We start from the raw sequence: 23,996 nt of genomic DNA on the forward strand, positions 1-23,996 counted from the left end.
AGTATCGCGACGGCATATCGCGACGATGGGCGCCGCCGCCTAGGCGCGGGAAGTCTGATCCCGGCTACGAAAGATATAAGACCCACCCCGCGTTACGAAAGTCTTGATACAGTGTATGGTTTTTCATAGTGCAGTGCAACGAACGTGTCGAATACGATGACGCGTGAAATGAAGGGGAAACGACGACCAAACGGGGTTCCACAGCGCGCAGGGTTCGTGCGTATTTCGCGCGCGGCGTCTTGTCGGCGTGCTCATCCATCGCGACGAAAGTGGGCGAGGCCGATGCACGTTGGCTTTTACACGTTCTGCGCGTCGTTCGCCGATCCGGCGTGGGGACGCGGTTCTCGCGCGCGCGTCGCGCGTCGCGCGCGCCGCGAAGGCGACGACGACGACGATCGCGCTTCCGAGACCCTCGTCGCGCGTCTCCGCGCGCGTCGCGTCGCGTGCGGTTCGCGCGACGCGTCGCGCGCGCGCGACTGGGCTCGTTCGGTGCGTTGCGCCGCCGCGGTGCGGTGGCGGCGCGCGCGACCGCGCGGGCGCGCGTTTCAGTGATGGCGTGCGTGATTGCATAACGCCCGTTTCAGTGATGGCGTGTGTGTCTGTTGCGATGATGGTATATATGGCTCGTTTCGAAGTAAAATATGTATATTAGATCGTATTATGATACATTTAAGTCTATCTGTGTGATCCATGGATACATTTTCGTTCGATTGATTTTTTCGGTCGCGAAAGCGCGCGGTCGCCGGGTCAACCAACACCTTCATCTCCGGGGGGGATCGAAGATTGTTTTTTACGGTCGCGCGCGCGGTCGCCGCGGACGCCCCCGCCCTCGTCGACGCCGCGCTGACTGTCGCGCGCTGACTGACGCGCGCTGACTGACGCGCGCGCGATCGAACGCCGCGAGTGGGGAAAGGCGAACGCGCGACGTCGTCGCGCGCGCCCCCGCGCGTCCCGGAGCGAACCGCGCGTCGTCGTCGTCGCCGTCGCCGTCGCGCGCGTACGCTTCGGAACGCGAAAATCGTTTTTCGTCGCGGGGGGACTGCGGTGCGGGTCGTCTCACACTTCGGGACGCCGACGATGGTGTCGTCCGGCGACGCCGACGTCGACGACGCGGTCGAACGACGCCATCGGCGCGGTCGCGGTCGCGCCGTTCACGATCTTCTGCCGTCGTCCTCGACGGCGCCAGCGCGCGCAGCGGCAGATCTCGCGGCGATTCAAAAAACCGATACGATCGACGATCGCGCCAACGCGAAACGCGCGCGAACAGCGACGGCGTCGCCCGACGAGAGTTCCCCTCCCATGATTTCGTTCGACGATATGTTCATCGATGCGCTCGACGGCTTCACGACGTACACCGAGGCGAAAACGAACACCGTCCCGCCGGTTGAAGCAGCAACCGGTCGAGGCGCGCTCCCGAGGCGGTTTTGCAAGAGCTGTCGGAAAGCGCTCGACGTGTTTCGTGATTTCGACGGGGAGCTGAAGACGTGTCGACTGTGTTTGCGCGTGCGCAAGAAGGACGCGAAACGCAAACGCGCGCTACGGCGGGCGGACGCGAAAAGGTCGGGCGACGGCGACGGTAAAAAAGGCGCGGCTTCGTAGAGAAGCTGAACGCAGGGAACGACGACGAGTCGCGGATGCGCGCGAAACGATCGATCTTTGATTCGACGCGCCTTCGGTATAGTAGTGTGTTTTGCTCTGTAGCGACACGGCGATTGGGGTCAGGCTCAACGCGCTGGAGTCGGCGAAGACGGCGCTCGAGCAAGTGGACGTGGACGTGCGCGCGCTCATCGGTGCGCTGAACGCGACGGACACGGTGATGCGCGCGACAAATGCTGAGTTGAAGACACGGTTGGATGCTTTGAATACCACGGACGTAGAGATGAAAGCCAAAGACACCGAGTTGAGCGGGCGAATTGATGCCTTGAACGCCACGGATACAGAATTGAAGACCGCGGATGCGTTGCTGGGGAGCAGAATTGATGCCCTGAATACGACAGACGCGGCGTTGAAAGCCGAGGATGCGAATCTGTCGAACAGAATCGACATCCTGAACGCCACCGACGCTGTACTGAAGGGCGTGGACGACGGCTTGTCGAGCCGCATCGACGCCCTGACGAACATTTACGTCAACGAGCTCAATCTCACGGACGAGCAGCTCATCGTCACCGACGCGACGCTTGGCTCGCGCATCGACAGGTTGAACGAGACGCAGTACGAGCTCAAGGGCATGGACGCGGGTTTATCGATTCGAATCGACGCGCTCGACGACTCGAAAGCCGAGCTGCAGCGCGTGGATACCGAAGTCGCCGCGGTCATAGCGTCTTTGAACACCATGGGTGAGGAGCTCAAGTAGCTATTTTTTTCGAAAACACGAGTACTACTATGGCTACTATCTCTACTCCAACTGGCCGCGAAGCCGCGTGGACCGAGCGACTGGAGTCCGTCAGGAAGGATGTCGAGCGATGTTTTGGTCACTTGAAGAAGCGCTTTCAGATACTTCGCTTGCCATCTAGCGTGATATCGTTCGCCCAGATCGTGTGTCTCCTAAGGTTGAGTCAAGCCTTCGTGAGGACTAACGGCGCCGTCAGTGGTCGGGGCGTCGGTTAATTCAATGTCTCTGTCTTCTTCGTGTGCGCTATTGTCCACAAAGGCGCGCGTCGCAATGCGCGCCAGCACCACGCGCCCGGCGTCATCAAGCGCCCGCCCAACGTATTCAACGCTTGTGTGAGGGCTAGCCGCATTTTAACGTCGCACGCTTGCGACGTTAACTCGGTTTGTTCCGCAACTTCGAGGTGGTTGTGTATGACTCGGAGGCGCGCGACGCCGTTTTCGCTGCGCCTTCTGATGTGCGCATGCTGTGCGCTCGCGATAATTCAATCTCATATTGCTTACAGCCTTCGGACCAGGCATTTCCTTCTCTTTTACCTTGTGACAAAGAAGTGGATGAATCAGTGAATACTGGTATGCTCTGATACTTGAAACCCATGGTCGGGTAATTCTATGTCTCTGTCTTCTTCTTGTTCACATCCAACGTATTCGACACTTGTGCGACAACGAGCGGAGTAAAAATTTGGCTAAATTCCTGGGCAAATACACACGAATGCACACTGGGCGACTCTAGCGGCGCGGCGTGATCAAATCACCAATACGTTCCGTCGACAGAGCTCTCAAAAGAGGTGATCGCCACCACGGCGCTGTATGCCCCATTACCGAGGACGAAAACGAACCGATACTCGCCACCATTTGATACACTGAAAACAACACTGCTCGCGTCAGATCCGTGCGCGAAGATTTTCGTCCAAGATGATGTCGAACTCTCCAAGTACACATCGCATGAATCGTCAAAAATCAGAGACATAGTGTAAGAACCACTCGCCAAGGCGTACCAGCCAGAAATTGTGATCCAATTGTTGTTTGTGCCGTAAAAAGAATCGCCCGACGGTCCGCACGCATCGATCCAGCAGTGCCAGTGATTGCAAAATCCAGTGTTGAACGTTCGATCGGGCTCGTCTTTCTCCAAACACGGTTGACCGTCGATCGTCTCCCATCCGAGACCAATTGACCCCGAAGTCTTTGAGTACGCCATGCCCACCTCTCGCCATGCACCCTCGCCACATTGTGTGTAATCGGAGACCCATGTGGAGGCGGCACACGTAGCGCTGAAAGAAAAGACTCGTTCTTTGACGACAGTTTCCGAAGGACGGCTGCTCCCTGAATATGAAGGTGAACGGTACCACACGTCACTGGATGACGGTCTTCCGCTTTGCGTCGTTTGACTCACCTGATTAGGACTCGGTGGCGGCGGACTCGGTGGCGGACTCGGCGGCGGGCTCGGCGGCGTCTCGCACGTTTCTCCCGACCAAGAGCCGGCACACACGCATGTCCACTGCGTGCCGTCGTACTGCAACTTTTCGCCTCCGGGAGGTATACATTTTGGTGGTAAAGTGCTGTTTGAAAGCGCGTCCACGCGCGCGAGAAGCTCGTTGATTCTGCTCAGCAACGCCGTTTCGTTCGCCTTGAGTTCGGCGTTCGTGGCGTTGAGCGCGTCCAGTCTGCTCGTCATCGCAACATCGCTCGCCTTGAGTTCGGCGTTCGTGGCGTTGAGCGCGTCCAGTCTGCTCGTCATCACGGCACTCAACTCTACTTCCGTGGCGTTCAGAGCGTTCACGCGCGATTCTAAAGCCGCATGCGTCGACTCCACGGTATCAACTCGACTCGAAATGCCCACGCTCGAAGACGCGCCGCAGTACACGTCGCCGTCGACGCGCACCTTTTGTGTCTTCAAGACGATTTCGGCGTCCGTCCCAACGCTCTCCACGTACACGTCGCCGTCGTCGTTGGCGACCGTGACGCGCTTCAGCGTTGAATCGTGCGCCACGGGCTGCGCGGGGCGTCGAAAAGCAAAGAACGCGGTCAGTCGACTCGGGTCGGGCGGTCGGGGCGGGGAGCGAGAGATCGTTCGTTCGTTTGACGACGGTCGGTGGCGCCACGCACCCAGCGTTGTGCGCGCACGACGATCATCGCCGCGGCGAAAACGCTCGCGAACGCGCGGATCGATCGCGCCGCGCGCGGCGTTCGACGCGAGGGGCGTCGACGGCGTCGTCGGGCATCGTTCGCGGGGGGACGAAAGACGCTGTGAGGGTTTCGCCGCGCGATCCACGTCGACGCGAAAGAAGCGCGCCGTGCGCGATCGCGCGGCGTCGAACGCATAGCGGACGTACGACGCGCGCTTCGGCGGCGCGCGCGATGATCAGAGACGTCGCGCGCTTCGGCGACGCGCGTGCGGGCGCGGTGGCAGGAGCGGAGAAGAACGGCGCCACCGTCCGTCAGATTCGCAAAGACTGCGTACCGTGAACGCACGTCGCGATTTCCCGCGCCGCGCGTCGCGCGTCGTCGGGTGCTGTGGACCGACCCCGCGGTTTTGTGCGAAATGAAACGCGAATGAAATCGGCGCGGACGTGATTCGGATGCGGTGGCGTTACGTTCTGTTCCGATCCGCGTGCGCACGCACTTTTGTCACGTACTCACGCACATTTGTGTGGCATGTGATTACTCATGTGTGAAAAAAACGTTCCGAACCGTTCCGCACGGTTGTTCGAGGGTCGTCATCGGCGGAGAACGACGACAAAATTAAGGGGTATAAAGATTAGCGAATATGTAAATGTAAGGAGTAACCATGGGCTCCAACGTTAATCGCCTCGAAATGCTTTCCGTTATCGATGACTTGCATGAAAAGTATCAACATTTACACCATAAATCGAAGCTCTAAACCCTAAACATAGTTTTCGTTTTTTTTGCTCAGGTTTCGCCAGGCACGTGTCAAAAATTGGCAAATTCTGAAACTCGTTTTTTGCTAGGGTTTAGCTTTAACGTCTCCGAACGCTCCGACGGGGAGGCGATGACGCCGCCGCCACTCGTCGACGCCTCCGTCCGCGGTCGTTCGCGTCGACATAGTTCAAGTGGTACCCTTGGACGACGGGCCCACCCGTGCGCACCCACGGGTGGGTGAAGTGCGTTTCCGTGGCGCGCCGTCGCCGTTCGGTCCTTCGCGGGCGACCGTAGCGCAACCGGGCGATCTCCGTGCGGGCGGCGCGACGCGACGCCGGTGCACGCATCGCAAGGGGCACACGCCGGGGGCACGGCGCCATTCGCGGCGAACGGTACGCCACCACACACGTTCGCAGCGGCGGACGGCATGCGTGGGCGGGTTGGAGGCAACGTTGTATTGAAAATTGCGTACAGCACTGTTGGGCAGACCGGCTCGTTGAAGCAGCATACGGATCTACGAGCGAAAGCATTTTCTCCGTCGAATATCATAGGGAAACAGCATGATAGATCAGTTGCACGGTCGAATCACAGTGCTCGAGCATCCTTCAGTTATCATACGTTGAAGGTGAAAATGATTTTAACACTCGTATCCATCGCTATATCCATGGGAAATACACTTGCGAGTGGTAGCATAGCGCTCACCGACGCAACGTTTTCTACTGCGATCGCTAGTTGCCTCGAGGAGGCAGCGTCGGATGGCCTGTGTACTTCTTACGGCTTTGCAAGTGGGTTCGGAGCGATGCCTGATTGGGACACGGGCAATGTCACGAACATGGGTAGTGCATTTTCGTCTAAATACTACTTCAATGCATCCATCGGGAACTGGAACACGTCGCGAGTGACGTATATGGGTTCCATGTTTCAGTCTGCGTATTCGTTTAATCAGGACATCGGGAACTGGAACACGTCGCAGGTGACGAACATGTATTCCATGTTTCAGTCTGCGAATTCGTTTAATCAGGACATCGGGAACTGGAACACGGCGCGAGTGACGTATATGGGTTCCATGTTTCAGTATGCATCTTCGTTTGATCAGGACATCGGGGGCTGGAACACGTCGCAGGTGACGAACATGTATTCCATGTTTCAGTATGCGTCTTCGTTTGATCAGGATATCGGGAACTGGAACACGTCGCGAGTGACGTATATGTATTCCATGTTTCAGGGCGCATCTGCGTTTGATCAGGACATCGGGGGCTGGAACACGTCGCGAGTGACCAATATGGGTTCCATGTTTCAGTATGCATCTTCGTTTGATCAGGACATCACAAACTGGAACACGTCGCGAGTGACCAATATGGGTTCCATGTTTCAGTATGCATCTTCGTTTGATCAGGACATCACAAACTGGAACACGGCGCGAGTAACGTACATGACCAACATTTTCCAAAACGCGACGGCGTTTCAGGCGAAATATACATGTTCGACCGTTCAATCTGGACCCATCGCATCGTGTTCGCAGTGCGTTGCAAACTGTGCCGCTTGTAGTAACACTGCGTCGGGTGTTTGTAGTGTTTGCATGACTGGGTACACATTAGACGGAGGAATGTGTGCGGCACCCGCTGCGGCGCTCACCGACGCAACGTTTTCTACTGCGATCGCTAGTTGCCTCGAGGAGGCAGCGTCGGATGGCCTGTGTACTTCTTACGGCTTTGCAAGTGGGTTCGGAGCGATGCCTGATTGGGACACGGGCAATGTCACGAACATGGGTAGTGCATTTTCGTCTAAATACTACTTCAATGCATCCATCGGGAACTGGAACACGTCGCGAGTGACGTATATGGGTTCCATGTTTCAGTCTGCGTATTCGTTTAATCAGGACATCGGGAACTGGAACACGTCGCAGGTGACGAACATGTATTCCATGTTTCAGTCTGCGAATTCGTTTAATCAGGACATCGGGAACTGGAACACGGCGCGAGTGACGTATATGGGTTCCATGTTTCAGTATGCATCTTCGTTTGATCAGGACATCGGGGGCTGGAACACGTCGCAGGTGACGAACATGTATTCCATGTTTCAGTATGCGTCTTCGTTTGATCAGGATATCGGGAACTGGAACACGTCGCGAGTGACGTATATGTATTCCATGTTTCAGGGCGCATCTGCGTTTGATCAGGACATCGGGGGCTGGAACACGTCGCGAGTGACCAATATGGGTTCCATGTTTCAGTATGCATCTTCGTTTGATCAGGACATCACAAACTGGAACACGTCGCGAGTGACCAATATGGGTTCCATGTTTCAGTATGCATCTTCGTTTGATCAGGACATCACAAACTGGAACACGGCGCGAGTAACGTACATGACCAACATTTTCCAAAACGCGACGGCGTTTCAGGCGAAATATACATGTTCGACCGTTCAATCTGGACCCATCGCATCGTGTCGATCGGGGTCACCATTTCAGAATTCGACCGAGTTGAAGCTTGCGGTCGACAGCTGTTTACTCGCGGATCCAACAGGAAATTGTGATTGCAGAAGTTCTCTGGTCGACTGCCGGGCGGCGAGCGGCGATTCAATATCGAAATGGGATACACGCTTCGTAACGAATATGAGCTCCTTGTTTGCAGGATCAGATCAATTTAACGCAGATTTAGGTGCTTGGAACACAAGTGCCGTTACTTCGATGTCGCACATGTTTCATGGAGCCGCTGCGTTCAACAAAGACATTAGTGGTACGTATAATGCGAATATCTTCGCGTGGGACGTGAGCGGCGTGACGGACATGACTCGAATGTTCGAAGGCGCTAATAGTTTCGCTCAGGACATCAGCTCGTGGAACGTGGTGAACGTCGCGAGCATGGACAGTATGTTTTCGGGCGCAAACGCGTTCAACGCGCCCATCGGCAGTTGGAACACAGACGGCGTGACAAACATGTTTCAGATGTTCCACTCAGCACATGTGTTCGATCAACCAATCGGAAGCTGGAACACGGAACGGGTGACGAGCATGCAGTGCATGTTCATGTATGCGCGTGAATTCAATCAGGATATCAGCTCCTGGAACACGGTCAACGTGGTAAATATGTGGGATATGTTTAATAGTGCGGATGCGTTCAACCAGAACATTGGGTTATGGAACACAGAGGAGGTGACGGATATGAGATACATGTTCTATAACGCGGGTGCGTTCAACCAGCCCATAGGGTCGTGGAACACCGCCAATGTCACGACCATGCGATCTATGTTTCAGGGCGCATCTGCGTTTAATCAGGACATCGGAAACTGGAACACGACTTCTGTCACGGACATGTACAGCATGTTTGGTAGCGCGACGGCGTTCAATCAGAACATCACGGGATGGCACACGCCGAATACTGGTATTACTTGCGATTCATCGCAAACGGCGTGTGGTGATACAGGGTGTTTTGACATCGGTAATTGTGCTGCTGCGATGTTTTCCGGTGCGACAGCTTGGTTAGCGAGGTATGCTCGCATGGATGGGAATGCGTCGAGCACCGATGGACCTCCGTCTCAGTGGGTCGGCCCGACACCATTTTTGAGTCGAGACGCTTTAGTCGCGGCGGTTGATAATTGCTTGACCGAGGACGAGACGGGAAGTTGCGATTGCTCTGATTACGACGTCGATTGTGGCGCCGCCGTAAAGCTGCCGATCACGGAATGGGACGTGAGCCTCATCGTGGATATGAACGAGCTATTTAAGGCTCGAGCAGCTTTCAATCAACCGGTTGGTGTTTGGAACACTAGTAGCGTGACGGATATGAGCGGCATGTTTGAGAGCGCATCCGCGTTTAACCAGCCCGTTGGTAACTGGAACACGGGTAGTGTGACGGACATGAGCGGCATGTTTGAGAGCGCATCCGCGTTTAACCAGCCCATTGGTAACTGGGCCACGGGCAGTGTGGCGGATATGAGCGGGATGTTTGAGAGCGCATCTGAATTCAATCAGAATATTAGTAGCTGGTCAGTCGCTTCTGTGGTGAACATGCAATCCATGTTTTCCTCTGCTTCATCCTTCGAGCAAGACATCACTGGATGGATTTCAACTAGTGTCACGACGGACATGGCGACGGACATGTTTCTCTCTGCGACAGCTTGGCTGCGAACATTCGCACGCACAGATGGCGAAGACACCCCCCATGGTCCACCATCCGATTGGGGCGAACCGTGTGGCAATGGGTGGTACGATGAGAAAGTTCAGGGGGAGAAGGAGGATGACTTTTGTGAGCCAAAAGTGAACGGGATTGAAGTGAAAGGATGTGCAGATGACTGCAAAGTAAAAACGAACTGGAAGTGCGACAATGTCGACTTGCTACGCCCCGGTGATGACTTCGACAGCTACAATTGTACGTGCGACAACCCGGTGGGCACGTATGCATCACCTAATCTTGATAATGATTGTGCTCGCACAGATTGCGTTTATGTCGAACGGTGTCTCGCTAACGGCCTAGGCTGTGCGCCCGGTGCCGGTGGAATGTGGGACGTGGGACGTGGAACGTGGGACGCGGTGAACGCATGCGGCAAGTGCTTGAGGGCCGCTGATATTGCCGAGCTCCCACTCAACGAACGAAGTAGGCACAACAAGGCTGGCTATTACAAGACTGGGCAGACGTGCACGGCTTGTCCTGCGACATCAGCCGCGGGACTTTTCGCTGCGGCTGCGGTTGTCGTCGTCCTCGCTTTTTGTGGTTTCAAAGCCTCTCAATTGATGGGCGCTCAAGCGACGAACAATTTGAAGAAAATTGTCGAGTCGCTGCAGTTCTTCTCTCTTTCGCTCAGTATGAGTATCAAGTGGCCTGGGCCCGTACTCAATCTCGGTAAATATTTGGAAGCTTTCACGTTCAGCATTGAGTTTCTACGACCCCAATGCGTCGCTGCGGGGCTGGATTGGCTCAATATATTTTTGTCCTCGGTGTTTGTCGTTCCCGCTCTCATCTTCATAATCATCGTCGTGAACAATAGACGGGCGAGGCACCGTTACAAAACAACGGTGCGCGCGATCGACAGTGAACGACACGAGGATGGCGAAACGGTCTACTGGATCGAGAAACCAGGGTTCCTGTGGGGTACGCGGAGAGCTTACGAGTCCAAGGGCGGAGATAAGATTGTTCGTGAGTTGCAGCGCCAGTATCGGTTTCGAGCCGCGCTTCGATCTTTCGGCGTACTGTCACTGACCATCCTGTACCTTCCCATCGTGCGTATGTGCCTTCAGTCATACGATTGCATAAAGATAGACGGCGTGGATGGGCTTCGATTGGAGCATGACATAGATATCCTCTGTGAAAGCGAAGGGCACGTGATCATCCAGGCCGCCGCCGCGGTGATGTTGGCCATTGTCGGTATCGGCATGCCAATTTACGTCGTTATGCAAGTTCGTAAGATCCGTTTGAGTGGTAAACTGGATGATCCGCAGACTATCGACTCGTATGGTCCGTTCTACGACGTCTACCGGCGCGAGGAGCTCACACATGATCACAAATTGGAGATTGCGAGGATTCGACAAACCGCGGTCGAGTCGTCCTCATTTCGACGAGGCGAAGGCACGAGCGACGAACGTCCTTTCGATGCAGCAACTGATGATATTGCAGAAGAAATCGCAAATGAAGTCAGGGTCGACACGGAAGAAGATTCAAGCGACGTCGATCGTGTTGACGTCGAGGACGATAGTGGCACTCCACCACCTCAGAAAGTTTCATCCGGTCTCGGTAAGCTCGCTCGGGCGTTAACGATGACGAAGTCTGCTTTAGGCCGGACGACGTCAGCGAAAGCGCGCGAACGGGCACATCGAATGCACTGGAAGGACAGGTTCGCGCTTCACTACCTGGCCGTTGAACTAGTGCAGAAGAGTTGCGTCATTTTGACGACGTCTCCGATAGTGGCCGAAACCGCGGTGAGCGGTTGGGCTCTGGTTGTCGTACACTGGTTTACCGGCGCCTTCGTCTACGTGTGTCAGCCTTGGCGCATCATGACGCTCGGCTTCGGCAAATACAAGGTGCGAAATTGCTTGAACAAAGTCGAGTCCTTGGCTGGATTTTTGCAGGGCGTGGGACCGTTCTTGGCAATGATCTTCCCTGTTCAGAGAAACGAGTTCGGTGAGGTGAAGCAAACTGTGACACTCTCAGCCATAACTGTCCTGCTGACCATCATAATCACCGGGCTGCTTTCTATTCGTATCATTGTTTTCGTCGGCGAACGCGTCGCCGTCAAACGAAAGAAGATGGATATCGACAAGGATCCCGAGAAATGCATGCAAAATGTTCACAAACAACTGGTCAAGCTCGCAACCAACAGAGCGATTGTGAGCATGTTTGCTTTCAAGGCAGATTTCGACATTAAGCGCCGTAAAGCACGCGCGAGGCTGGAAGATACTCGCCAAGCGATGTTATCGCGCATCGATATCTTGAAGTCACAACAGACCGACGAGGACCATTCCGATAAAATTACCGCGTTGTACGAAGTGGCGAATGAAATGGCACACATCGTGAATACGATCGTACCCCAAGCACCGCCAACAGGTCCAAACGCAGAAGGGTGTATCGAATTGCTGGATGAACAACTGGCATCAATTCTCAAGGACGTCGACGTCCGAGCGCAGGCGAACGCGTTAGACGCTCCGAATTCTGCGGCGGTACATATCGTGATGAAGGTCCACGCGTTCGATACAATCATATGTCGACTTGACGAACATTTGCTCGAATTCGCGGCGGCAGAACGTGTGAGTGAGCTCGCCGAGCTGGGTCGAAGACACGCTGAATTACGACATACGCGACGTTGTGTCGCGATAGGTTTCGGCGACGCAGAGCTTCGAGCTACTTTCGATGCGCTAAGATCGTGCATCGAGGCACTCCGCCATGCCGTTGAGAACGACGACTTCGAAGCTGTATTCACAACTTTCAATGGTGGGAAGGAGATCATTGATTCTCACTTACGATGGTGTCGGGATCAATGTGAATTGTTCAAGAGCGCCGAGGACGAGCACCCCGATTTCCTCGAGGACGAGCCTCCACTGACGACCGAGTTTTTCAAGGCGACAGTCAAGGTGATACAATCCCATGAAAAGCAACTGTCTAAATTTAAATCGGAATGTATTCGTAACTGGCCCCCGCTTTTCAAGAACTTTGGCCGCGTCAAGTACATACAAGGCTTTGCTGAGCAACTTCAGAATCAACTCCATCTCGATCTCAATGAAAGCACGCCGGAGGAGGCCAAGGCTGTTTTCGATCAGGTGTTGGCCTTCACAGATGGCTTCGCGCTTTGGTGCGGCGATTTAGTGGCACAGGTCGAAGGCTCAGATGTCTTCATCTTGTTTGAGCCAATCGCCCGCGCGATGGTGGAAAGCTTGAAAGCCATCAGAGCAGACGCTGAGTCGCAAAGTGCACTCGCGAGGCAAGCATTGAGTACGATAGATTATGTGGTGACGCAACGGGCGTTGGCCGCAACGACGCGGTCGGGCTTGCAGACAGCACTCGCGGATGGTACGTCTGCGCTTGAAGACCAGCTCGCCGCAGAAATTGCAGACATGGACGCTGCGAAGATTTCTCGAGAGACTACTTTCGAGACCGAAAAGATGCGCACCGAGGAAGCTTTGAATACATTAGAGCAAGAGTTGGACGGTAGGCGAGCGGTTTTAGAGGACGACATTCGATCGCAACAGGACACTATCGCGCGGCTACAAAACTTGAAACGGGAAGAGGCCGCGGCATCGAGCTCTATAAACCCGTTGAAATGGGAGCGTTTCAGTCGAAGCACTGAGCTCGCCGAAGCTGTAAGTGCACTCCGTATGAGCAAACAAAACTTGAAGAATGAAGAGCTTGCAAATGAGAAGGCCCGCGGGGATGCGCGTAAGGCGGTTCATTCGTTGGAACGGGGCCTGAAAAAGGACCTGGTCGAATGTGACGTCCGAGCAAAGAAAATCCGAGACGATGTGGCAAAGGAGCTGAAGAAACAAACTATGGATGCTCAGAGGAAGACACCCGAAGATGCTAAAGCCCATAAGGCTAGTCTGGCTTCCAGGCGCGCGGTGTTCCAGCAACAACGCGCCGCCGCTAAACTCATCGCGAGCGAAAGTAGAGAAGCTACGCGAATTCAAGCACAGCTTGCATACTACATGCGAAATTTAAAGGCGCGCGAATCGTGATATAACGGTCGACTACGAGGAATACACGCATAGTCGAAACATGAGCACCCTGTCGCAGAAGGAGCTGAGTTTCCGCTTCGTTACGGATGAGATTGTGCGAGAAGACATGCCACATTCAAATTCGGGGCGATGGCTCACAAATCAGGCAAGAGAAGACAGGTGCACGTGCAAACTCTCAGCGGAACGAGTTGGTCGTCTCGAAGATCTCGGTGTTTGGTGAGACCAAGCCGACGCACAGGAGGAGCACTTCGATGCCTGGAGGTACAGAAGATGTAACTCATCTTAAGCGTACGACTATTCAGACCTTGGGGGTTCCGCTTAAGATTTCTTCGGAATGGAATCTCTGAACGCAAGGCGTGGATGTACATTAAACCATGAACGAGGCGGGCCACGGTTCGATTTTTTGGATTACAAGTGTAGGTCTACTTTTACGTTTCGTGGACTCTGCTTGAGTCGGCCGATGTCACCATGTCAGTCAGGTGCTTCGAGTGCACTAGAGACGTGACCGCCCATACACAGGACGTCGAGCTCGGCGTGCCTGATTTCACGACTCGGCGACCATGGTTTGAAACCGAAATGACCATCGGCTTCAGGCCCAGGCGCGGCCGCAATGCTACTTTAAACTTAATATTTTTTTTTTGAAAAAAGAGTAGTAAGAGTAATAAAAATAAACTTTTTTTTGTTTGAGTTGGGGCACCCCAACATGATAAAACCGCACATCGCGGCGAGCCGCGCGACGACGATCACTTCGGTCACATTTCCAGTCAGTGATTCTCGTCGTGTGATTCATCGTGTTTGACGTCGACGTTGATGTACCACATGTAAGATCTCTTCAGAACCAATCGTGTGAGTGAAGTGTTCAGGCCAAGTCGCGTAACTCATCTAGCGTAAATTGATACTTGTCGAGACTGCGCTTTGAAGGCAGCGTGCCACGCGCTCGAGCATTCTTGAGGCACGTCTTACGCAGTATTCTTTTCGCGTGCTGCTTGTAATAATTGAGTTGTCTGTAGTTACCATCGCCGCCGTCACGCTTCGGCGTATATTGGGCTCTGCTGTAGGCTTGACTCTCGTCCACGTTCTCGTGACACGCGTGTTTCTGGCTGCGTCCAGCAGCTCGGGAGTTGAATAAGCCGTCGCGCTTCTCTCTCATGTATGCACTTTTACGTTGATGGAGCTCTCCAGCTGGAATGTCCTTTTCGAGAACTCTCACGTCCGCGTCGCCAAACGTGAAGATTGGATGTCGTGCGTATTTATGCGAGGCAAGGCGCGCTCTGAGCGAACCTGTCGTCGATCCGATGTACGTTTTGTCACATTTCGCATTATCGCTAAACATTTCGTACACGCACCCCGTAGGCATTTGTCCTGGTTACCTATCCATCCCTAAGAAAATATTGTTGCCTCCTCCTGCGGTTTGCAGTCACATTCGAGAGACCATAGGTACTCGTGTCGCTGCGTGGGGTGCAAGGTCCGGGGTGTAGATATCGAACCGCCTGATTTCACACCTGGACGTTCGTGATCCGACGAGACCTGACGAAATGACGAACTTGTTTTGTCGTCCCCAAATTCGTCAGCCCGTCGTTCGGTCACACTTTGTGTGTACCAATGATGAAAATGACGAAATGTTAAAATATTTTAATGTTTATTTTTATTTTAGATCTATGACAAGCAACAGTGTAGACCTTTATGAAAACAGTTCGTCATTCGTCATTTCGTCAGGATCCAAACCATGGTCTTTTCGGTGTCTTGTTGAGTCTTCATATTGCAAATGTACGAATCACAAAATTAGTATGAACACCAGACGACCGCCGGCGCGAGCTCCGTCTCCCCCGTGTACCCATTGTTCTTCAGCCACTCGAAGCACCCGTCGCGGTCAATTTCCCAATAGACGCCCTTCTCGTCCCTACCTTGCCTCAGGTGGTCCTCTTCCATTGGGATCCTGTGGCCCTTTTCCTTCTTGAAGAAGTCCTTGAGCTTATTGCCGACCTTCGTCGCGCTATCTTGTCCACGCGCAGCCGCTGGCAACCACGTCTGGTATTCGATGAAGATGTCACTGTTGCGGATTTTATTTCCAACCCACTTCTCAGGGAATTCAACAGTGACGCAATGCTCAAACCATCGAGTGAACTTGGGCATGCAGCCACGCTTCATTTCCGAATACGCGTCGGTCGTAGGTCTCGTGCGCTCCACATGATAACCGGTACGGAGAAGTTTATATTTATTAATTAAAGACTCGCGCGTGTTGGCGCTAAATGATTTTATTGCTGCCGAGAGACTCAAGTTTGGCCGTCGTTTGAGTCGCATCGATGGGTCGCGCCCGCCGATATAACGCCGGCGTTTCGGACACGATCTTGAAAACAAGCACTGGTTGACTTGATTGATTAGGAAACCTTATCCGTGCCTTTTACGCTGAGCCCGGTCATGGACGGCTTCGTCGGCATGGTGAACGCGGTGTAGTCCGCCGCCGTGGGCACCGTGATGCTCGTGTCGTACGACATCCCGGAGCACGCCGACGCATCGGCGGGAGCAAGCATTTCGACACCACTTTCGAGTTTCAAGACGTACCGGTCGCCAGTCGATGGTTGTTTGAACGTGGTGCCATCGGGGATCAGGACATCCGGACGGCGATGGTAACCATTGTTGTCGTCGCACTCCTCGTTGCCATACTGGTCGACCTCGGGCGCCGCGCGCGAACCAGTCATCGGATTGAAGCAAATGAACGGCGCGTCGCCCAACCAACCGCCTTCGTAACGCACGTTGAGATTCACCCCGGAGTAGTCGGTACCGGATGGAGAGCGCAGCAACACGGCGTCCGTGGGTATCTTGCCTTGAAGCTGGAGAGGCGCATCCATGAACTTCTTTGACGCGGAGTCCGAAGGATCTTCGAGCCACGCCATGCCCTCCCAATTGCTTGAGCTCCACTCGTAGTGCACATCCAATTTGTTGGGTTCCTCGCAAACGTCGGTAGTGGCGGTGCAACTCAAAGTGTCGAGGTTCGCAGGTGTAGCTTCGAAGAGAACCATATGAACTTCTCCCGAGTCAAAGAATGAGTTGGTTGGGTCCATTACGACTTCAGCGCCGAGGGTGCCGGAAACGTCTTCCTTCAACGAGCCGGTATCTTTGTCGAAGACGTACTTTTTATAAGTGCTTCGAGCGTCGTTGTATCCGTTCGGCGAGCCGTAGAACTGGCTGTCGTGACTGCTCGCACTCGATAGCTTCGTCTGGTCGATACACCGCTCGCCGCACGTGAGTGCGAGGTGGCTGCTGAGCGACCCAGGGGGGACGGTTTGCGCGTCAGACACTTTGAAGTGCGTCAGGTTAAGCAAACTCGCAGAGCCTCGGCCGAAGATGCTTCCCCAGCAGCGTATGATTTGGTTGTCAATGTCAGCCATCGTGAGCGCACGCGGAGTCGTGATTGAGTTCGTGTTCAGCGATCCACCGTTCCAAGTTCGCTTCGACGACAACACGAGTGCGTTCGCGTCGGAGTCATACCTGAACTTGACCTCAACTTCTGCAGCGTTAGTGTCATCCCAGAACCAGCCTGTGATCGTCGCCCCTTGGTAGTCGCTTGCGCTTCGCACCGTCGCCGTGAACTTGTACAACACCCCGCGTGAGACTTTGAGCCTCTTGTTCACGTTCAGTATCGGATCATCCCAATCGACAATTTCCTCTACTACGTTCCCGTCGGTGAACGCGGTTTGAGCGATAGTCTTCTCGGCGGTACTGAGCGCGGTGTCGGAAATGTAGTCGTAATCGGAAATGTAGAGATTGCCCGGATAGTGCAGATCAGCATTATACGTCTTGCCGTCGCTGCCTGTAGCCTGAAGATGCACGTAGCTTTGAAGGTTCACCTTCGCCCCGTTGCTGTCGTACGCGCCGTAGCGCTCACCGAAGAACGATCTGTTCTCGAGTTCATCGCAGAATGACTGCCCGTACGCCTTCGTCTTGACGAGCGTAGCGGTAGTCACCAATTGACCCGCTTGTGTCGAACCATTATCAAAGTCGATGGTCTGGAAAGAGGCCTTCGTGATGTCGTTTTCTGCGCGCGATTTAGCACCCGCGGTGAATGAATTGCTGCCTCGTGTCACCTCTTCCCACCACGTGACCCCGGTCGCCGTGCAATCCGAATCCGCGTCGGTGGTTTCGCACTCGCGACGAACCACACCTTTGATGCGTTGGGACGCGGTCGAGCCAGTCGGCGATTGGTACGTAAAGGTAAAGTTTTTCACCAAGATTTTGTCAGACTTGATGGCGACGTCATCGCGCTTGACGATCATTTCCGTGTCGATGTTCGGCATTTCTGGGGTATCGCTGAGGGCTACCCAGACGTTCGTCTTGAAATCACGGGTATCGCTCGCGTCGTCGATGTCTGGGCCCGTGGCGTTGACGACCCAACGGTACGTAACCTTACCCTTGATTCGGTCGCCGTCGCTGTTGTCACAGTGGAAAGGATCGATCTCAGCGATGTATGGGCCAGTGTTCAGGTTCGCCGTCCAGTTCACCGAGGCGACGTAGCAAAGAACCATGTTTGGTATCTGGAAAATTTCGGTACTTACAGCGTCGACGAACGTCTCCGCCGGCGGCGCCGTGGCGTAGTCGGACGTCGAAGAGAACGAAGACACTTCGAGAGGCGTCACCTCGACGAGCGAACGACCATCGATTCGAGACGAACCAGAAGACGTCGTCGAAACACCCTCTGACGGGATCATGGTGACTTTACGCGGCGTCAACGCCGCCTTGAGCGCGTTCGTCTTCGCCGCGCCCGACAGCCCGCTGACGGTGGTCGGGGTCGGGGCCGGGGCCGGGGTCGCGTCGTCATCCCTGAGCCCGATGCCGAGGCCGGTGCCAAGGGCGACCACCACGGCGGCGACACCAACGATCGCGATCGCAACGCCACGTCTCACCATCGTCGCGCGTTGAAATGCGGCGACGACAAGTGGCGACGGTGACGCGATCTGCCCGCACGCAATTCAATTCCTTCGGGTCACCTTATCTTTTGGAGCCCCCGGAAACGCGACTGTTTACCAATACGATGGTTCCCGGGTATTGATTACTGGGCCTGTTGGCGCCCCGCGGGTGTGTGTGTGCCAGCCCGTAGGGTTTAAGGTTTAGGATCCGAAATATGGAGCCTCGCTATTAAGCCGGGGATCCTCCGCGGGCACGCGCCCCCGCGGGCGTGTGTGTTTTCGCGGTCGGTCGGACGGGAAGCCTGTTGGCGCCCCACGGGTTTGTGTGTCGGTCCTTAGCGTTTGGGGTTTAGTATCGGACATACGGAGCCTCACTATTTAGCGGTATGACCACATATATTAATTGATTTATACCATTCATCCCGCGCATAAAATCGGGTAGATTACTGTACAGTAATCTACCCGACTTTATGCGCGGGATGAATGGCATAAATCCCATAGTATATGGGGACCGGACCGGCGGGACGTGTGATTTTTTACCGTAGGGGTCATGATTGGTCGTTCGGGGGTACTCGTATGAAATAATGAAACACCATACTTTTATTTACATTTTGGTTTATTAAAAAAACCCGTACGTGCATTTACTACAGAATTGACCACTTTTCGCGCGGGTTTCACCAGAAAGCTTCAAAAATCGTGCCTTTTCTAAAACTCAATTTTCGCTAGGGTTTAGCGCCCCCGGTTTTCCGAGGATGCGGGCAGATCTCGCCGTCGGCGCCACTCGTCGACGACCATGGCCTCCCCGTCGCTCGATGCCGTGCGTTGGAGCGAATACCGGGCGCTCATGCAAGCGTGGGAAGCGTTTAACCCACACAGGGAGCTCCTGCGTCGGTTTTTACAGAAGCAATCGCACACGGAGCAGTGCCCACCCGGCGTCCCGTACGTACCAGATCTGCCGGAGCCGGAGTACTTCGCCGTGAAGAGACGAATCGAGGCCGGGGAAACCGTTCCATGTCCTGGATTCTTACGCGAACGCGACAACCGGCGCAATCAATGCCGCTGCGGGGCTCCACTCAGAGTTGATGACACTGGCAATATCTCCTGCACTTCCAAAATTCCCCGTCATGAGAACTATGGTCCTGTACCTCGTTGCTGTTGCTGGGCCGAAGAAGAGCACGCTCGTAACCAACGACATGACATGCCGCCGTATATTTTAAGGCCGCCACCCATAGTGTCCCCCCCTCAAGTACCACCGTCGTCTCAAGTGCTCTTGAGCTTTTTGGAGGGGGTCAGGCCAAGCATGAACGCCAACTACCTGCGATGCGTTCAAGACATAGACGAAGAGCTCGCTCGTCTGAATGAGCAGCTTGCGGACAACAGCATTTCAACGACGAGGCGTGAAGCGATTCAACAGCATATAGTGAGCGAACGCTCCAAACTTGAGGCCAAAGACACACAGTTACAAGATTTTTTTAACACGACGACCGCACTGGCAGAATCCGTGCACACGTTCGAGCACAGAGTGGCAGAGAAATACCAGAAAGCTGTGGATGCATACATTAAAGCGCAACTGGATGAAGTGGTCGTACCTCCGGATAGTAGAGGGAATCCAAAGTTTAAGGACTCAGTCGATGGCATCGACAGAGAGTTGGCCAAGTTAGAATCAGAAAATGGAGGCATCTCCAACGACAGCGCTCGCGCTCGCGTCGCCTCCAAACGTAAGAGCGTGGAAGAGTGTGAATCAGAGCACAAGCGCCTCAAAACCACTTCGGTTGAGTACAACTTGTCTATTTTGAAAGGGAGTTTGGAAAAAGACAAATCTATGTCTGCTGAAGACAAAAGACGCTGGGAATGCGTCATAAACGCCGTCGGGTTGTTACGAGCAAACGATGCACCAAGAACGCCGTAGCAACAGTATGGGCAAACAGTTAGGCGTTCTCCATGGCCTCCATTCGCGCGACCAGAGCGTTGACGCGCTCTTCGAGTTCGTCGATGCGGCGTTGTTTAGCGTCGTTCGCGCTCTCTACATCGGCGCGACATAGAATAACGATAATCTATATCTGCTATATCTGCTTAATATTCTGCTTAAGATTTCGGCACCCTCGCTTAAGATCTCTTCAGAATGGAATCTCTGAATGCAAGGCGTGGATGTACATTAAACCATGAACGGACCACGGTTCGATTTTTTTTATTACAAGTGTAGGTCTACTTTTACGTTTGGTGGACTCCGCTTGAGTCGGCCGATGTCACCGTGTCAGGTGTTCAGAGTGCACTAGAGACGTGACCGCCGATACACAGGGCGTCGAGCTCGGCGTGCCTGATTTCACGACTCGGCGACCATGATTTGAAACCGAAATGACCATCGGCTTCAGGCCCAGGCGCGGCCGCAATGCTACTTTAAACTTAATATTTTTTTTTTGAAAAAAGAGTACTATAGTACTTTTGGTGTTTAAACGTGTTCGTGATATGATTGATAGTCCGTGATTATACGTCGACTTTTGCGGGCGCCTGTTGGACGTAGATGACTTGCGGCTGCTGCGGCCGCGTCGCCACGGCGGTGGCGATGAGCTGGTCGCGTCGGTACGCGAAGCACCCGCACCGCCCACAGTAGCAGCACGAGACGATGAGCAACGTCAGGCCGACGACGGTACCAATGATGATGCCCGCGATCGCGCCACCGTCTGGTTTACAGCAGTCGTCACCGCAGCATACGTTTTGGCCGCCCGTGTACATACTGCACCATTTACCGCCTTTTTTGTGGAGTGGTGGGCACCCGTGGGCGCCGTCCCAGCATTTGGCTCCATTGGCAACTTCCGTGGCGATTTCTGTTCCACACGAGGTGTAACTGGAAATTGTGTCCGTACACTTGGACGGGCACGATTGGTCGATCGAGTTGCCATACGGTGGCGGTCCCGCGCTGCACCCGAAACAGTCTGAGCACACACCGACCGTCACGCCGTTGTAGGTCCCGGTGTTGTAACAGAACTCTTCGCTCGATGCCCAGGGGTTCGCGCTCGCGTAGCCGCTCGAAACAACGCAGTCGGTGTGGGTTGAACACGTGTCGCCCGCGTCCGCGCGCGCGGTGTGCGCGACGGCGAGGCCGAAAACGAACGGTACGAGGAGGTTCTTAAACATCTTTGGCGTGGGTTTATCTCGCAAAAGGATTTCAGCGAGGCTTGAGGTGCGCCGCAAAGTGAGGCCCGGAGATCCGGGGATCCTCCGCAGCCCCGCGGGCGTGTGCCTGGCGTGTGCCCTTCGCGGTCGGTCGGACGAGGGGCCCGTTGGCGCCCCGCGGGTTTGTGTGCCAGCCCCAGGGTTTAGGGGTTAGGATCGGACATATGGAACCTCACTAATTAGCCGCATGACCTCATACATTAAGTTATTTATATCTAGTCATCGCGCGAAATGGCGTGGGTAAATTACCGTACTAGGGTTTCCGTAAATAAAATACGTACCGAAAATAATGAATTAATTTACACGGGCGTGCCACGACGTCGTCGCACGCGCTCGTGAAAATTTGGTTGACGGCTTGGATTCGAGATTTTGGGGAGGTAAAATTCGGCCAAATCCCGCGCATATATTACTGTACAGTAATCAAAGCGCGGGATGTGGCCAAAGTCTTTGGGTCACAGCCCCTCACTTTGGGGGCTGCAGTGACGGGATGTGGGAATTTTACCGTATGGGTCGTGACTCGTCGTTGGGGGTACTACTATGAAATCCCATAATTCTATTGTACATAGGGTTTAGAAATTAGGGTTTAGACGTCAAAAATCGCTCGGGTTCCATCAGAAACGTGTCAAAAACGGGCCTTTTCTGAAACTCGATTTTTGCTAGGGTTTAGCGCCCCCGGTTTTCCGAGGATGCGGGCAGAGCTCGCCGTCGGAGCCACTCGTCGCCGCACACGATGACCGATTCAGTCGCGCACGCCTCACCGACATGGAGAACGTACTCATTAAACCCGTCGCTGCAACCGGACTGGATGAACGGCACGGCGGAGGTAGAGGCGGTCAAAACAGCGGAGGATGATCTCGAGCGCTCGTACAAGAACAAGCCGTTCTTCAAGGACGCAAGCTACGAGGCATTCGCCAGACAACGAGACGAGTATGACAAACCGACGCCCGACGGCCTCGAGGAGTTCAAGCGCATCTTACGGTCGAATTATCTTCGCACCGTAGAGCGCATCGATAAAAATATCCAAGTTCTGGAAGCCCAGCTACAAGACGAGAATATCTCTGAAACGCGACGGTCGGTTATCCCGCAGCACATCGAGGACACTCGTGCGAAATTAAAAGAGCAAGACAATTCATTGAACGCGCTGTGCGCCGATGTGGATGCGGTTATCGCAGATTTGAAAGGCTTGCCCGATAAAATTGCCGACATTAAAGAGCGCGCCTCTGAACAACTTCAGCGACACAAAAGAAAAAGGACTAATGCATCTTTGGAACGCAACCTCGAGGAGTTGAGCGATGCGTTGCGCAGCTACGAGGCGAAAAAAGAACAGGAGAGGCTCACCCTTTGTGAACACCAAATTCGCCAACAGAATCTGCCATTGTCCCAGTATGTTCGCTACTCAGGGGGAGGAGTTATCGACGTTGTTCATCCTGTGGGTGTCATCGGCTGCGATGGTAGTAACCTCAGCGTTGATGGTCGTGGTGGTCGTGGTGGTCGTGGTGGTCGTGGTGGTCGTGGTGATCGTGTTCTTTCGGTTAATCGTCAACGTTACTTTGAAGTGCCACAATGGCGGCCTGAATGGGGACCTGAGAAGCAATTTTGTGCGTGCAAGAGCTTCCAAGAATGGTACAAAGTCGACGCCGGAGACCTTCTTTACAGCGCGCTTCGTGGCGTAGAGGGCGCGCTAAAGGCGCTCAGTGGTTCGGGAGATGACACCTCTTCGCTTCGACGGCGCTTGGGCGATGCCAATTTGGACGAGGCAAGCACAGGGAGTTAATATATGTGGACGTATATTTTGTTGTCCACGAATGGCGCGATATAGAATAACGATATCTAGCCGCTCTCCACCGCCTCCAGTCTCGACACAATGTCACTGAGCTCACTGCGGAGTTCGTCGATTTGCTGATCTCTCGATGCAACGGCGGCCTCTAAATCGGCGATTTGAGCGTCGTGCTGTTGCTGTATGCGGTCAACTTCCTGTAATGCTGCGGTTGAGAGCGTTGAAATTGCCGATTCTTGGAGGTGCTTGAAATCGGTAACAACCTCACCGTAGACGAACAATCCGCGCCGCGCGCGCGCCAGTCCGGTGCGGGGTCGACCGAACTAGCCGTTGGTCGTAGTTTCCGACCGTTTGAATTTGAATTCGCTGCGCGCGCGGCGCTTGAAGACGACCGTTGGGGCCCAACGAGCATGTAAATCTTTGAGGCAGTTTTCGCCGCGCATGACGCGACGTGGTGTGCGTCGGAGTACGTCTCCGGCCGTCTCGACGGCGCGGAAAGGTTGCAAGAAGTCTCCTCGACGCATTACATTAAATCTAGGGTTTAGAAATTAGGGTTTAGACATCAAAAATCGCCGAGGTTCCATCAGAAAGTTGTCAAAAACGTGGCTTTTCTAAAACTCGATTTTTACTAGGGTTTAGCGACCTCCGGTTTTTCGGCGGAGGAATTGCGTGCGGGCAGATCTCGTCGTTGTCGCCACTCGTCGACGCGGCG

At 54.3% G+C, this 23,996-nt stretch overlaps 12 protein-coding genes across 12 annotated transcripts; 4 read left to right on the top strand and 8 right to left on the bottom strand.

Annotated features, from left to right (window-relative positions):
* Positions 1-1,816: 1,816 nt before the first annotated feature.
* On the top strand, positions 1,817-2,353 carry OSTLU_28448 (predicted protein; the record flags this gene model as incomplete). The annotated part of the gene is made up of 1 exon (XM_001422256.1): positions 1,817-2,353. The coding sequence occupies one exon, from the start codon at positions 1,817-1,819 to the stop codon at positions 2,351-2,353; it is 537 nt and encodes a 178-aa protein (XP_001422293.1).
* A 411-nt stretch (positions 2,354-2,764) lies between these two features.
* On the bottom strand, positions 2,765-2,986 carry OSTLU_28449 (predicted protein; the record flags this gene model as incomplete). The annotated part of the gene is made up of 1 exon (XM_001422291.1): positions 2,765-2,986. The coding sequence occupies one exon, from the start codon at positions 2,984-2,986 to the stop codon at positions 2,765-2,767; it is 222 nt and encodes a 73-aa protein (XP_001422328.1).
* A 153-nt stretch (positions 2,987-3,139) lies between these two features.
* OSTLU_93986 (predicted protein) lies at positions 3,140-4,660 on the bottom strand (the record flags this gene model as incomplete). Its single annotated transcript, XM_001422292.1, has 1 exon — positions 3,140-4,660. A coding segment is annotated over one exon (1,521 nt), but the record flags the coding sequence as incomplete, so codon positions are not given.
* A 795-nt stretch (positions 4,661-5,455) lies between these two features.
* OSTLU_28451 (predicted protein) lies at positions 5,456-5,776 on the bottom strand (the record flags this gene model as incomplete). Its single annotated transcript, XM_001422293.1, has 1 exon — positions 5,456-5,776. One exon carries the CDS (start codon positions 5,774-5,776, stop codon positions 5,456-5,458), a length of 321 nt encoding a protein of 106 aa, XP_001422330.1.
* A 291-nt stretch (positions 5,777-6,067) lies between these two features.
* On the top strand, positions 6,068-8,635 carry OSTLU_33739 (predicted protein; the record flags this gene model as incomplete). The annotated part of the gene is made up of 3 exons (XM_001422257.1): positions 6,068-6,616; positions 7,325-7,569; positions 8,437-8,635. Coding segments are annotated over 3 exons (993 nt in total), but the record flags the coding sequence as incomplete, so codon positions are not given.
* Positions 8,636-12,953: 4,318 nt separating this feature from the next.
* On the bottom strand, positions 12,954-13,797 carry OSTLU_28453 (predicted protein; the record flags this gene model as incomplete). Its single annotated transcript, XM_001422294.1, has 1 exon — positions 12,954-13,797. The coding sequence occupies one exon, from the start codon at positions 13,795-13,797 to the stop codon at positions 13,564-13,566; it is 234 nt and encodes a 77-aa protein (XP_001422331.1). The 3' UTR covers positions 12,954-13,563.
* A 491-nt stretch (positions 13,798-14,288) lies between these two features.
* On the bottom strand, positions 14,289-14,786 carry OSTLU_18809 (predicted protein; the record flags this gene model as incomplete). Its single annotated transcript, XM_001422295.1, has 1 exon — positions 14,289-14,786. One exon carries the CDS (start codon positions 14,784-14,786, stop codon positions 14,289-14,291), a length of 498 nt encoding a protein of 165 aa, XP_001422332.1.
* A 260-nt stretch (positions 14,787-15,046) lies between these two features.
* Positions 15,047-18,348, bottom strand: OSTLU_25777 (predicted protein). Its single transcript, XM_001422296.1, has one exon. It carries the CDS (start codon positions 18,331-18,333, stop codon positions 15,808-15,810), a length of 2,526 nt encoding a protein of 841 aa, XP_001422333.1. The 5' UTR covers positions 18,334-18,348; the 3' UTR covers positions 15,047-15,807.
* A 334-nt stretch (positions 18,349-18,682) lies between these two features.
* Positions 18,683-18,832, bottom strand: OSTLU_28458 (predicted protein; the record flags this gene model as incomplete). The annotated part of the gene is made up of 1 exon (XM_001422297.1): positions 18,683-18,832. One exon carries the CDS (start codon positions 18,830-18,832, stop codon positions 18,683-18,685), a length of 150 nt encoding a protein of 49 aa, XP_001422334.1.
* Positions 18,833-19,115: 283 nt separating this feature from the next.
* Positions 19,116-20,375, top strand: OSTLU_28459 (predicted protein). Its single transcript, XM_001422258.1, has one exon. The coding sequence runs from the start codon at positions 19,127-19,129 to the stop codon at positions 20,240-20,242; it is 1,116 nt and encodes a 371-aa protein (XP_001422295.1). The 5' UTR covers positions 19,116-19,126; the 3' UTR covers positions 20,243-20,375.
* A 442-nt stretch (positions 20,376-20,817) lies between these two features.
* OSTLU_18813 (predicted protein) lies at positions 20,818-21,468 on the bottom strand (the record flags this gene model as incomplete). The annotated part of the gene is made up of 1 exon (XM_001422298.1): positions 20,818-21,468. One exon carries the CDS (start codon positions 21,466-21,468, stop codon positions 20,818-20,820), a length of 651 nt encoding a protein of 216 aa, XP_001422335.1.
* A 769-nt stretch (positions 21,469-22,237) lies between these two features.
* On the top strand, positions 22,238-23,851 carry OSTLU_25780 (predicted protein; the record flags this gene model as incomplete). Its single annotated transcript, XM_001422259.1, has 1 exon — positions 22,238-23,851. One exon carries the CDS (start codon positions 22,238-22,240, stop codon positions 23,279-23,281), a length of 1,044 nt encoding a protein of 347 aa, XP_001422296.1. The 3' UTR covers positions 23,282-23,851.
* Positions 23,852-23,996: the final 145 nt, after the last annotated feature.

The sequence above is a fragment of the Ostreococcus lucimarinus genome, chromosome 18 (assembly GCF_000092065.1).
Source record: "Ostreococcus lucimarinus CCE9901 chromosome 18, complete sequence".
NCBI lineage: Eukaryota > Viridiplantae > Chlorophyta > Mamiellophyceae > Mamiellales > Bathycoccaceae > Ostreococcus > Ostreococcus sp. 'lucimarinus'.